The sequence below is a fragment of the Mercenaria mercenaria genome, chromosome 3 (assembly GCF_021730395.1).
Source record: "Mercenaria mercenaria strain notata chromosome 3, MADL_Memer_1, whole genome shotgun sequence".
Lineage (NCBI taxonomy): Eukaryota > Metazoa > Mollusca > Bivalvia > Venerida > Veneridae > Mercenaria > Mercenaria mercenaria.
The window spans coordinates 47491571-47504658 of record NC_069363.1 but is presented as its reverse complement, the minus strand read 5'-3'; the positions used below and the strand labels follow the sequence as shown (position 1 = coordinate 47504658).

The window sequence follows — 13088 nt, the reverse complement described above, 5'->3', positions numbered from 1 at the left end:
AAATGTATAAATATTGGAATGTAAAAATCAGTTACTTTAAACCGCTATAAAGGCGGTGACCTTGTGTGAAACCTTAGGTTTTTTACCTGATTTGCCCCAACGGAGAAAACATGTTCTCGTGAGCGCGCGCTGTTGGTGGACGTCTTTGATACGCTCTTCCAAATCCAGTGCAAGAAAAAATGGCCTCCAAGCCAGTTTTGGTCAACACCGTAAGATCCGAGACTTGACTACCTTAACTCGCACGTAATGTTTACTCTCTTGATACGCGCCCGCATTGACGCTGCGTGTTTGATTGAAGTGAAATGTAATTTCGTTAAAAGTTAACATGCTTAATCTAGATATGAGTATATTATATCTTTATAACCATGTTACTCTCTACTTTACACAACTAACGTGTAGTGTCAGGCTATCAGTTGTAAACTTTGATTTGAAGGATTTTTCTCTTGATAAACAGGAGGTATTTATTTAATAATTTTCACCTTTTTAGATACCTTTAACCATGTCTGAGTTATTAATCGCGATCTAGATTATTTTTGAGAGAGAGAGAGAGAGAGAGAGAGAGAGGTGGGGGGGGGGGGGGGGGGGGGCAAAGCACAATTCTCTCTAGGTTTAATAGAATTAATATAGCATATCCCGGATATGAATAATGTATCAGTGTATGTATAGTTCGGTTTCGAGGTCAGCGATGTTTTTGTACTTGTAATAATGAATGAATTAAGGTAGTGTTATTCAGTACGATTGGTGGCAAGGTAAAATCGCCTTTAAATTGAACTATCAAACTATATCGGTTTTTGTAATACGAGAATGACATAAAGGGACCAGGGGTGTAGCTTGACAAAGCGAATAGAGGGATCTTGGGGCAAAACTCCCTTGAAAATTTTGAAATTCTTTATCGCTGCAGCTGCATTCTGGAAGCATTTTCAGACATACTCTGACTGAGACAGAATGGTTCAATTGATTTTCTTTAGGTTTATTGTATTCAAATTATTTTTTTTCTTACTGTTGAACAGATGCTGTCTGTATTCGCGAAGACATTAATTTTGAGGTCGCCAAATATTTACCTTTAGGTACATCGGTGTGTATGACCGTGTTGGTATTATGTTAATTGATACGGATTTTGGAATATCTATATTATATGCAGGAATTTAGTAATGTGAGAGAAAATAACTGCAATCTTTTGGTATTCTTTTAGAAACAGCTAACACGCCATAGACGATATACTGTTTCGCGTAATTCCCGGACAGCTGACTGACGTTTTTCGTGAAATTTGGGCCGTATGTAAAGAAAACATTAATGATAACACCAACAAAATATTCACTGCAATTATGACTAGTGAGATGTCATAATCAAAAAGTTAACGCAATACTAGTTCGTCAAAATAAAAACTAGCGGGTTAAAGTTTTTTGATCAGCTGGTTATTCTGTCAAATAGAGAAGAATTAATTATGTCTAATGCTACTTTGAATCAAAATATCAACAAATTTATTCTTAATGACCAGTCAATTATTTCAGTCTTAGAAAACAAACTATGGTAAAGATCTGTGTCGTCGGTGCAGGTGTCATCGGGTTGTCATCTGCCTTACGTATAATTGAACTTCATCCGGAAGCGGAAGTTGTTGTAATTGCCGATAAATTTTCACCGGGCACAACATCGGATGTTTCCGGAGGATTCTGGGAGCCTCATCTTCTTGGTGATACGCCACAAGAAAAAATCAGGTTCGTGTATTTATGATTCTTCCATTTTTGTCGTAAGATTGGTTGAACGATAATGTAAGCCGACGTGTAGCCAAACTAAAATAATGAGAAGAAATTTCAGCACTCTAGCTTAGAAGGCTACACATAATACTACTTATCACAGTACCGAGACCGGTAGCAGACCTATTACAGCTGCATTTACTCCACTGTAAGATGTAAAACATATATCTTTTAAGAGCATCTCTTAAGTTCAATGTGCCGTTCAGTTATGGAAATAAAATGTGTTGTCTTTGTTTCGTTTCGTTTTGATTTGATGCCTTTTCCAACACTATTCATTTTGTACCTAAGCTGTGTGTCCGGTTTAGTACAAATAAATGTATTCTCCGACGATGACTTACAATTTCTCTGCATAAATTAGAGATGGGGAAGAAATGAATGAAGAGTCATTGTAAATAAGTATTCAAAACGTCACAGAGAGCATTGCTACACCCGCAAAATGAAATCACAGCGTCTGTATTAATTAAGTGCACTACCTACTTGAGGAAACTTTCAGTTAAGTACGGTGATCAGTTTGGATCATCGAGATTTTTATTCCTGAACCCCGTTCGATGAAGTCGAAAACGCGATGGTGGAAGTCGAAATAACGATGACAAAACAAGAAACTACGTATACGATATGGTGAAAGTCTAAATTACGAAACCGGCACGATGATGAAAATGCAATATCATTTTGCGTTTTTACCATTGTGGTTTCGTGGTTTCATCGTCGTGGTTTCAGGTTCAGAAATAAAAATATCGATGGTCCAGTAGTTAAGGTTATGTGAAGAACTTTGTATAACTGCAGAAAATGGAGTTCAAAGACGTTCGAACATATGTCATGGCTCGCAAATACAGACTGTGCCAAGTACACAGGGACCTGTATGGTGTCCGGATATCAGATGAGCTCAGATCCAAACACAGAGGTAATGCAGGTTCAAAATATTACCTTCAAGAAATAAGGCAACATGCGTATGGATATGCACTAAAGTATTAACAAAACGCGTAACTGGGGCCTTTATTTCTAATACGGATCAACCCATAACAAAGGGAAATGGGAATCAGTGGTTACACTTCTGTGATAAATATCATAAATTCGCAAACCGATATAATTTAGCGGCGCGCGGTCCAGTGGTTAACACGTATGATTTGTAAGCTTACGGTGCTGGTTCGAATACAGGACGAGCTACTTTTTTTATTTTTCCAGCATGTTTTACTTGGAGAAGGAATACAAGTAAAACTATTTGTATCATGATTTTCTCGTGCACTTATACTGAGTACTTATTGACATTTTTCACAGGATCTCATATTAAAATATACATTGAATCTATTAACATTGTAAGATAAATAAAGAAAGGAAAACAAATGAAACCAATGTTACGATCGTTAAAAACATTATGAATAAGTAAAAATAATTTTAAAAAAAGACGGGCTCGAACCTACACCATACAAACATAAAAAGAATAGAGGTCCGGCACACTATCCACTAGACTACTAATCTGTTATGATATAATCCATCGTATTTGGAGTTAAGAATACTACAATATACAAATTAACACCACTAATCGGATAAAACACCTGCTTTACCTGTTTTTGGATTTTACCAAGTACCGTTAAAATAAAATTATCGCGATCCATTAATAGTATAGTACATACCTAAACTTGCAACGGATCAATGAGTCAGAATGTATACATAGGAATATAATGGAACTTAATCTCAAATTTGCTTACATTGTGTACACAACGTTAACAAAACTAACATGTGATCAGCATGTTCATTAATATTGCAGGCGCCATTCTGGAAGGACCAGGTAAAGAACTTCCGGGTTCTCAGCCAGGATGAAATGAAGCAATATGAAGATATGAAGTACGTAATTAAGCCATATTATAATATTTGAAATTTATGACACTGATATGAAATCTTTAAAAGTGTGCATGGAATGACTACATCGGCAAGGATTTTATTCTAAAAGGTTGTTATTGAAACGTTTTTAGAAAGATATGGAAGTATGATGTGCTAATAAACATTTCCTGCACACATTATGACTTTTAATGAGTAATTGGTCATTATTTGTAATAGATTAAACTATTTCATCGTTAGATATTAACAGTAGATGAAGAAATTCCTCAAAAATGTATTCAACCTGGTAAGATGTGCAGCTGATAAAATGTGAATTATAAACTTTCATATGTTTCTAGTTTTTAGTGGTAGTAAAAGTAAAAAACTATACTGTAGTTATTTGTACATTATGGCGTATAAACCAACTGCCTATACACACAAATACTTTAAATTACATAGATACTGTGTTCTTATTTTCAAATATGAAATGAGGGCATCATATAACTTCAAACATACCATTTTCCTACTCAGTTTTGCCACTGAAGGCTATGTATTTTCTCAAAGACATTGTAAATATGAAAAAATATTGACTGTTCTAAAGCAAAACTGTTTTGTCCGTAATCTTATATTTGAGACTGAGGTTGAAATTATACGCATGGTGTTTCACTTCATTTGAAATGATAAATCGCCTCGTTTCGACAAAATTTAGACAAGCATGTTAATACAGTGTAAAAACTATAGGTTATTATATCAACCAAATCAGTAATATTGAAAACATTGCAAAAGAAATTCTAATTTTACCCATTGTTCTCTAATATCACTAAATGTACATAGCTTTCTTTCAGATTTGGATTCTTTTACACTACAGTTAAGTTGGAATCTCAGATGTATTTACAGTGGCTTATGAAAAGGTAACATTTCTATACTTACCTTACTTAATTTTCATAATGGGTTTGAGCCGCACCATGAGGAAACCAACATAATACATTTGCGGCCAGCATGGATCCAGACCATCCTGTTCGCTAACAGTTTCTCTAACTGCAATAGGCTTTGAAAGCGAACAGCATGGATCTTGACCAGACTGCAGATGCGCAGGCAGGTTTGGATCCATGCTGGTCGCAAATGCACTATGTTGGTTTTCTCATGGTGCGGCTCATTTGTATATCTTATATTAGTGCTTTACAAAATTATGATTTTCGATTGGGCTACACAGAATTCCACAAAACTGAAATTGAAACAATTCACAATTCGAATAACGGCGTTGTAGATGGTACGTAATAAAAAGTGTAAAAAGATAGTGGAGCATGAAAAAATGGAACTTTTCACTTTTGTTACAGGGTTCAGAGGCTAGGTGGTAGGTTGAAGAAACAGCGTATAAACACATTTGAAGAGGTAAGTATAGTAGGGTTATTACAACATTACATTGATCTGAAATGTTGTATTCGGCAGAAGTGGAACTTGCCATGCCTTAATGCATCATTGCAGGTCAATGTACTGTTTGATAACCCTTGTATTATAAAACATAGTATTATATACCTATTTCTAGCGCATTAACACATCTGAAGAGGTAAATATAGTAGTATAACAGCACATTGGTCTGAAATGTTGTATTTGGCTAGAGTGGATTTTGCCAGGCTTTCATCCGTAAAATCTGCTAGGACCGAAAGCATCATTTCCAATCAAGATGCTGCTTTAATGACCCTTGTATTATACATATGAGCCGCGCATGAGAAAATCACCATAGTGGCCAACATAGTGGCTTTGCGACCAGCATGGATCCAGACCAGCCTGCGCATCCGCGCATCCGCGCAGTCTGGTCAGGATCCATGCTGTTCGCTTTCAAAGCCTATTGCAATTAGAGAAACCGTTAGCGAACAGCATGGATCCTGACCAGACTGCGCGGATGCGCATGCTGGTCTGGATCCATGCTGGTCGCGAAGCCACTATGTTGGTTTTCTCATGGCGTGGCTCAAATGTATACCTATCTTTAGTGTTGTATCAGCTAAAATCGACTACAATTTTAGAAAAAAAAAGATTGAAAACTTGTTTGAAACGGGGAAGATTCTTGTGCATGCAACGTCAAGACGCCACCATTACGATATTTCTTATTGAGCATTTTGCTGAATCTGATGGGAGTTCAATACTGGCTTTTGTATTCGTTAGTGAAATACATGCTGTATTGAGACACAAATTCGATGGCAGTTTAATACAAGTTATTTCCAAGCTGAACAAAATATTGTTTGACGTTCTAGGTAAGTGTTCCTTGTACATAATATCAACAATGCGTATGACTAAAAGGAATTTGCCACATATATGTAACTTGAATTTTAGTCTTACCAATACAACTTTTATGTTATCGTAATGCATGTATATATAGTTTACCTGAAATAAACACAGACAAATTATTTATAGCTTGCTGATGGAAATTATGCAGTAATAATCAACTGTACAGGTGTTGGTGCGAGGCAGTTGGCCAATGACAGCAGCGTTCAGCCAGTCAGGGGTCAAGTCATAAGGGTAAACAATACACATTTACATTATGTTGTGGTATCAAAATGAGGGAGGAAAGAGTCCATAAGACTACATGCCGTTATGATGTACCTATTCATATAAGTCTATTTTTTCGGCGACGCCGTCTGAATTCGTTTTCGTTACCTATGCCACGTGACTTCTGTTTGCAAATCAAACTACTTGATAGCGCATTATAGATAATATATCAAAATGGAAGATTTATGTAACACTCTGCCTGATTGGACGAGAGTGTCAATTTTTTTCACTCTGTTGATTGTGCTACGCTGAGTGATATGTAGACAAAGCGTTTATCCTAAACGACGCTGTTCACAGTTTTAAAGCTAACTTTGGCTCAGTATATTTAGCAAGAATATTGATATATCTCATAATGATAAGTAAGTTTAATAAATATGATAAAAACCTGTTCAAATACCAACACATATCAAATTAAAGAAAGAGCTGAATACGGTCTTCGTATCACATGAATAAGGGTGTGATAAGAGTCTTTTATGTGGAGAAGTGCTTTTTAAAAGATTTTCTTGTTACAATTGTCGTCTGTATATGAAAAGGTTTCTTGCTTTTGTGACTTATTCAGATTGCATATTAAAATGAGTACTTGTTTGCTTTGATATATTTGTTATAAATTATTTAACTGATTTATTATATATGAATATTTTTCTTTAGTATGGTATGCAAATATTGAACTCAGTTGAAATCTGTTTTATTATATATATGCTATATAATGACTGAATCTCATTACACTGAAATGAAGGTACGCTGCGTACAGTTTATCTATGTGATATGACCTCGGTCAAACTTTGCTTATGAAACCGAAATATTGAAATAATTACAATTGTATGTTTTGCTTGACATTCACTTTTTTATAGGTGTGACGTCATTGTCCAAAGATTCATGAATAACGAATATGCTATTTGTTAAAGCGGGATCAGTTGGCCTATTTTAGAAATAAATAAAAATAATAAACAAAAAATCCTTTAATTGATTTTTTCTCATGTATTCTAATCAAACTTGATTTGTAGCATCTTTATTAGGCCCGCAGCCAACTTTGTTCAGCTGGGACATTTGACCCCTTTTAGGGGCTGCTAGAGGTAAAATTAGAAATGCCTTTATACAGCGTCTCATGAACAGCTTGGTGGATCTTTGTCATACTTGGTCTGGAGCATCATTATAAGGTCCTCTTCCAAATTTATTTAAATAGGAACTTGGGCCCTATTAGAGACCACTATAGCTAAAAGTAGATATGCCTTCCTTCGCATTAACCACTAAAATGTAATGGATTTTTATCAAACTCGATGTGTAACAATATCGTAAGTTCTCCTGCTATTTTGTTACAAATGGGAATAGGGACCAATTTAGCTAAAAATATAAACACGTTTAATGACCTCTTCTCATGAACCGCTTCATGAATTTTCATCAAACTACTGCTGTAATTATTCGTCTAAGGATAAACGAAACAAAATTGCAACCCTACGAAACCTTTGCGAAAAAATAAAAGAGAACCATTTAAATTGTTAAAGTACGGTGTTTAGTTTTGCACTTTGAAAAATGTTAGATGAAAGATGAATGTTAGATGAAAAATTCATAAACTTCTTTCCTTATTACATTTCGCCGACCATCATTTTTAAAGATATTTCTTGTTAATATATTCAATTGCTGTTTTGAAAGTACTGTCAGTTAATCCTTACGTTGAAAAATAAATATAGTATAAAAGCATAAATGGGATTTAATAGATCATTACTTCTTTTTTACACAACTTCCTTATAGTAAAATCCAGTCAGTACATGCATGCAATACTGAATATGTTGACCTTAACTTTGGAAAGTCTTATCAATTATTTAGCAAATATCCACATATATACTTCTTTAAATCTTAACGGACCCGAAAGTTTTGCAGAAATTATGGACTATTTTACACTGCTCGGCGACAGTTCTGAAATACATAAAATTGAGACACAGACGAAAAGCTCTTTTTTGTATTTGAACAACGTTAGATTTAGACTATAAACCGCCAGTGAATTTTACTCTTGATTCAGGTTATTGCTCCATGGATAACAATGCATTATGATTTTCAAGACAGACACGGAAAAGATTTCTATATTTTCCCAGGGTAGGTTAAGTTGTACCAAGTTTAGTACCAGCCTAAGATAACAAATACAAATTCCTCCTATCACAAACACGCAAAGTTTCTAATCAACTTTTCATGCTTCCACAAAATCCAACCACCTTTAGCACAAAATAGCAAAAGAGCAGTAACTTTCTGTAGCCATTTCCACTTTTAGGGACAAACACGTGTCATAGGTGATTTACATTATAGTTGAGAACAAATACATACTTCAGTGATTTAAAATATGCATAATTATTCTTTTTTTATTTAAACAGGTACAGGCTCCATGGATTAAACAATTCAGCATCTTTATAGGAAAGGATGAGCTTTCATATATTTTACCTTCGTTAGTATTACAGTTTTGAAAAATAAAGGAGTTGTCCGAGCACTCCTTGCACTGCTCCTGCAGCCTTCTTTACTGAATTAAAGGAGTCAGCATGATTTGAAAATTGATGTTTTTAGCCGATACAAATATTATCGTAGTGGAATTTATGATTTTCCGACAAACTTATAAAATCACTTCATTGTAATCAATGTGAGCTTCAGTTGTTTCTTATGAATATTTCTTTTACTCTTTCTGGATATTATTGTATTTTGTACCGAGAGAAAACATAAAGAGACTATTGTATTTTAATTTTGTGACATCCCTTCTCATTAAGTAACTATATTTTATACTCCACAGGTCAAATTATGTTGTACTTGGTGGAGTAGAACACCATGGGGACTGGAATACAGAAGTGAGCACTAGTGACAAGAAATTGATATGGGACAACTGCACAAAATATTTGCCAAGTTTAACGGTGAGAAATCAAGAGCCATATTATTTCGATAAAATTCCTCTGTCCCATTAAGGGATTATTTAGTTTTTTATTTGCCCCAAACATTTTTGTGGTGAGGGGGTCACTTAGATTTACCTTTGTCTGTATGTCTGTCCGTCCGAATGTGCGTCCGTCCGTGTATGTGTTTTGACATGGAGTCCTCAAACATCATAGGACTTTTGATAGGCTTACAACACTTACCTGCACTCGCAAACTCTGTGCTTTGCAGGACCTCAGAATCATTTACGGAGTACACCTACTGTTCCTAATCTAGGGCCTCCGTGGCCGAGTGATTAAGGTCGGTCTATTCACACTTGAGGCGTAGAATTCTTCATGTGAGGACTTATGGAAGGCCGGTTGTTCTACCAAGGTGACCAGTAATGCCTGAAACAATGGCTGGAGGGGCGTCTGGGGTCCCCACCGACGACCATAAGCTGTAAATATCGCCACATGGCCTTGACTGGGCGGATGCAAACAAAACCAAAGAAAAACAAAAACGATAACACTCGGCTAATACATACCGGCGGATTCCATTGTTTTGAATTCTTCTATAAGCCTGCTTATCTAGTATAGCTAACTGCTAGGCGCATAACCTTTTTCTTTCAAAAATAGGTCATTTAGCTTCTATGAATGTACTTTTCAAGAAATGTATGCACGCATTAAGACTATTTTAACGACGTAAGGTAAGGTTAGGTTTAACCTACGTTTTATTGTGTACATTAAATGCAATGCGTGTGTACGTTCAATACGTGACAATTGGGGCCAACCACAATAATTACCGGAGATAATATTCTACAGGAAGCAGTTATAGACAGCGACTGTGTAGGACTGAGGCCGGCACGTCCGTCTGTAAGACTAGAGATAGAACACATTGATGTCAAGGGAAAAATAATGGTAAGCTGATTAAATTTTTTTTGTACGAAAATGGACAAGAAAAGGCTCTAAGTGATTAATTTAATCACTGTGATTTCAGTTATGTTATCCGACAATTGATGTAAAAAACTTTTAACCCTTACCAAAATATCAGGCTTCCGGCGAACGTTGCGGCAAATTTGCCGCAAACGTTTTGGTGAATTTGCCGCAAACTTTCTTTTGGCAAACTTTCACCATGCAAATTAGTTTTGCCGCAAACAATTTATGCAAATGAAGTTTGCAGCAAATTTGCGGCAAACCTAATTTGCATGGTAAAGTTTGCGGCAAATTCGCCAAAACCTTTCTGGCAAACTTATGGCAATGTTATTTATGCAAATTAGTTTGCCGCAACTTTGATGCAAACAATTATGCAGATTTGTTTGCCGCAAATTTGCCGCAAATTTTTGGCGCTAAAGTAACATGCACTTTGTTTTTAAAGAACAAGGGAATCTGGGTTCAGCAATATATTTTCAAGAAAAGTAAGAAAAGGCACATTTGTCTCTTATTCAAATTTGCAAAAAAATGTCTGCTGATAATGATTTATCTTTTCTAAATAATTATACAGAAAGAAATACAAATGTACGAGGTCAGTATGATAAAGTATGTCTTTAGTAAATATGTTTTATGCTTACATGGGTTTGAAACTCTTTAAATATTTTAAAGGTTGTGAAAGCTATGTTTAGGTCAGCTTTTCTCATAAACTATCAAAGCTATTCTTTAAAACTTGCAACACTTGTTCACCATCATAAGCTGACCCTGTACAGCAAGAAACATAACTCTGTCCTGCTTTTTGCAAGAATTATGGCCCCTTTTGGACTTAGAAAATATCAGATTTATTGGTTAAGTTTTATGTTTAGGTAAACTTTCCTCCTAAGCTATCAAAGGTATTGCTTTGAAACTTGCAACTGTTGTTCACCATCATAAGCTGACTCTGTACATCAAGAGACATAACTCCATCCTGCTTTTTGCAAGAATTATGGCCCTTTTTGGACTTAGAAAATCATGGATAGGACAATTTTTCTATTATACAAAAAAAAATCAGATGAGCGTCAGCACCCGCAAGGCGGTGCTCTTGTTTGTACTCAGTAATGTTAGAATATTAGACTGTCCTTAACCACATGACATATTGCTAAAAGAAAATGTGACCTTTTTTCAGGTCTAGTCCTTTTTAGTTTCCTACTGGTTGTTTCACTCAAGGGGACTTATGACTCCACCTTCCACCCCCTCTCAGCCTAACGTCCGTTAGTCAGTCAGTCAGTCAGTCAAATCAAGTGGGATCTTTTGCGCTATAGCTTACAGATTCGCCAATTAAGTTTCAATATACGGCAATAGATATGACAGACTCCGCGTCTGGTATACATGAGAGAGTGACTTCTGTCTTATTTCTTTTTCTTATTTCAGCCTGTAATTCACAACTATGGTCACGGGGGAGCTGGAGTAACACTTCATTGGGGTTGCGCTGAAGAAGTGTCACACCTTATAACCGACCTTCTGAGACAGGATAAAACTATGTTAAAGAGCAAAACTGAGTTGGCTAAGCTGTGATTGATTTTTCTTTTCTGAGACGCTATTTCAATCATATGCAATACAAAAGGGATCGCCATTTATTACAAAGTTGTACTTATCCTAACAGGAACACCCATTTTAGAATTAAACAAACGATTGTTATTATGTTATTATGCATTGCAGCAATTAAAAAGAGAATATTTATTTGTGTCGGACTGCGTGGTAAATCTAGATATCCCTCGACCAGATACGATATTTTCATGAGCAGATACTCCACAAGTAGAAATGTGAATCCTACGGTGTTCCGTTTGGACAATCGTGACTTTTTATTTAATACTAAACCGCGATGCAAGATGGTACGATGACGAAAACGCGATGGCGCGATGGCACGATGATGAAACAACGACGGTACGATGGTGAAAACGCGATGGCACGATGATGAAATCGCGATAGTGCGATGGTACGATGGTGAAATGTTGATGTTATATCGCGTTTTCATCATCGTACCATCGCGTTTTCACCATCGCACCATCGTGCCATCGCGTTTCCACCATCGTACCATCGTGCCATCACGTTTTCACCATCGTACCATCGCGTTTTCACCATCGTGCCATCGCGTTATCATCATCGTACCATCGCGTTTTCACCATCGTACCATCGCCTTCCGGTTAGAAATGCGTAGTCCCATGCACTTGTATTTTTGTCAACAATAGATGAATGTATCTCAATGTATTTTGTGAGAAGAAATTTACCAGTTAGATTCTGCTGTTTTGCAAAATGTTTTACAAAATGTTCAGTGCTCAGTTCATTAAAACTGTAAAATCTTCAAGGCCACGTCCTTTGTATTTTATGTATGCATTAAAGTAAATAAAAAGCTGGGTGTAACAGTCACATGGTATTATTCAAACTCAGCTTATTCTTGTTAGGATGTAGAAGGTACATAGTGCAATGTGAAAATGAGATTGTATCAAGCCTGTATTTCACTGACACATATACTGTACCATTGCGCATGACCACCGGAAGGCGATGGTACGATGGTGAAAATGCGATGGTACGATGGTGAAAACGCGATGGTACGATGGTGATAACACGATGGTACGATGATGAAAACGCGATGGCACGATGGTACGATGGTGAAAACGCGATGGTACGATGATGAAAACGCGATATTACATCGACATTTCACCATCGTACCATCGCACCATCGCGATATCGCATTTTCACCATCGTACTATCGTTGTTTCATCATCGTGCCATCGCTCCATCGCGTTTTCGTCATCGTACCATCGTGCATCGCGGTTAAGTATTAAATAAAAAGTCACGACTGTCCAAACGGAACACCGTAGAATCCAGTGTTCTCAAGTGGAAGATAGTTTGAGCTTACATAAGAAACATGTACATTTTCTTGTTGTAAAGGTTTGAAGTGAAAATTCATAATATACTTTCTTTTGTTTGGATACATAGAAATAACGCAAAACTAATATTTCGTCTTAACTGAGTCAATATTTACCGTTATTCAAATAAAATTCTTCACCATATTTTTAGCAAATGCTTGTACCATATACAGAGCTTCTTGAATATGCTTGTTTCTGTTAAAATACGCCTACGCTAAAATGACGTCACGTTAACGTGCGACGACATCAATAAT

The 13088-nt window shown here is 36.2% G+C and overlaps 1 protein-coding gene across 3 annotated transcripts; it reads left to right on the top strand.

Annotated features, from left to right (window-relative positions):
- Positions 1-274: 274 nt before the first annotated feature.
- On the top strand, positions 275-11644 carry LOC123524800 (D-aspartate oxidase-like). Of its 3 annotated transcripts, none has more exons than XM_045303279.2 (11): positions 275-457; positions 1499-1715; positions 2538-2655; positions 3520-3596; positions 4415-4480; positions 4907-4961; positions 5982-6086; positions 8134-8207; positions 8887-9004; positions 9821-9916; positions 11336-11644. In XM_045303279.2, the coding sequence occupies exons 2-11, from the start codon at positions 1528-1530 to the stop codon at positions 11477-11479; spliced, it is 1041 nt and encodes a 346-aa protein (XP_045159214.2). In that variant the 5' UTR covers positions 275-457; positions 1499-1527; the 3' UTR covers positions 11480-11644. The 3 variants fall into 3 exon arrangements, with proteins under 3 accessions (XP_045159214.2, XP_045159213.2, XP_045159215.2); XM_045303278.2 differs by having other exon boundaries at positions 276-457; positions 1512-1715; XM_045303280.2 differs by lacking the exon at positions 8134-8207 and adding an exon at positions 8480-8550 and having other exon boundaries at positions 280-457; positions 1512-1715.
- Positions 11645-13088: the final 1444 nt, after the last annotated feature.

Bases quoted from the DNA above. Each gene is read 5' to 3' on its own strand.
- LOC123524800 (XM_045303279.2), top strand. From the start codon at position 1,528: ATGGTAAAGATCTGTGTCGTCGGTGCAGGTGTCATCGGGTTGTCATCT. The intron at 6,087-8,133 runs GTAAACAATACA...CTCTTGATTCAG, and splicing joins TCAGGGGTCAAGTCATAAGG to GTTATTGCTCCATGGATAAC. The intron at 9,917-11,335 runs GTAAGCTGATTA...TTCTTATTTCAG, and splicing joins ATGTCAAGGGAAAAATAATG to CCTGTAATTCACAACTATGG.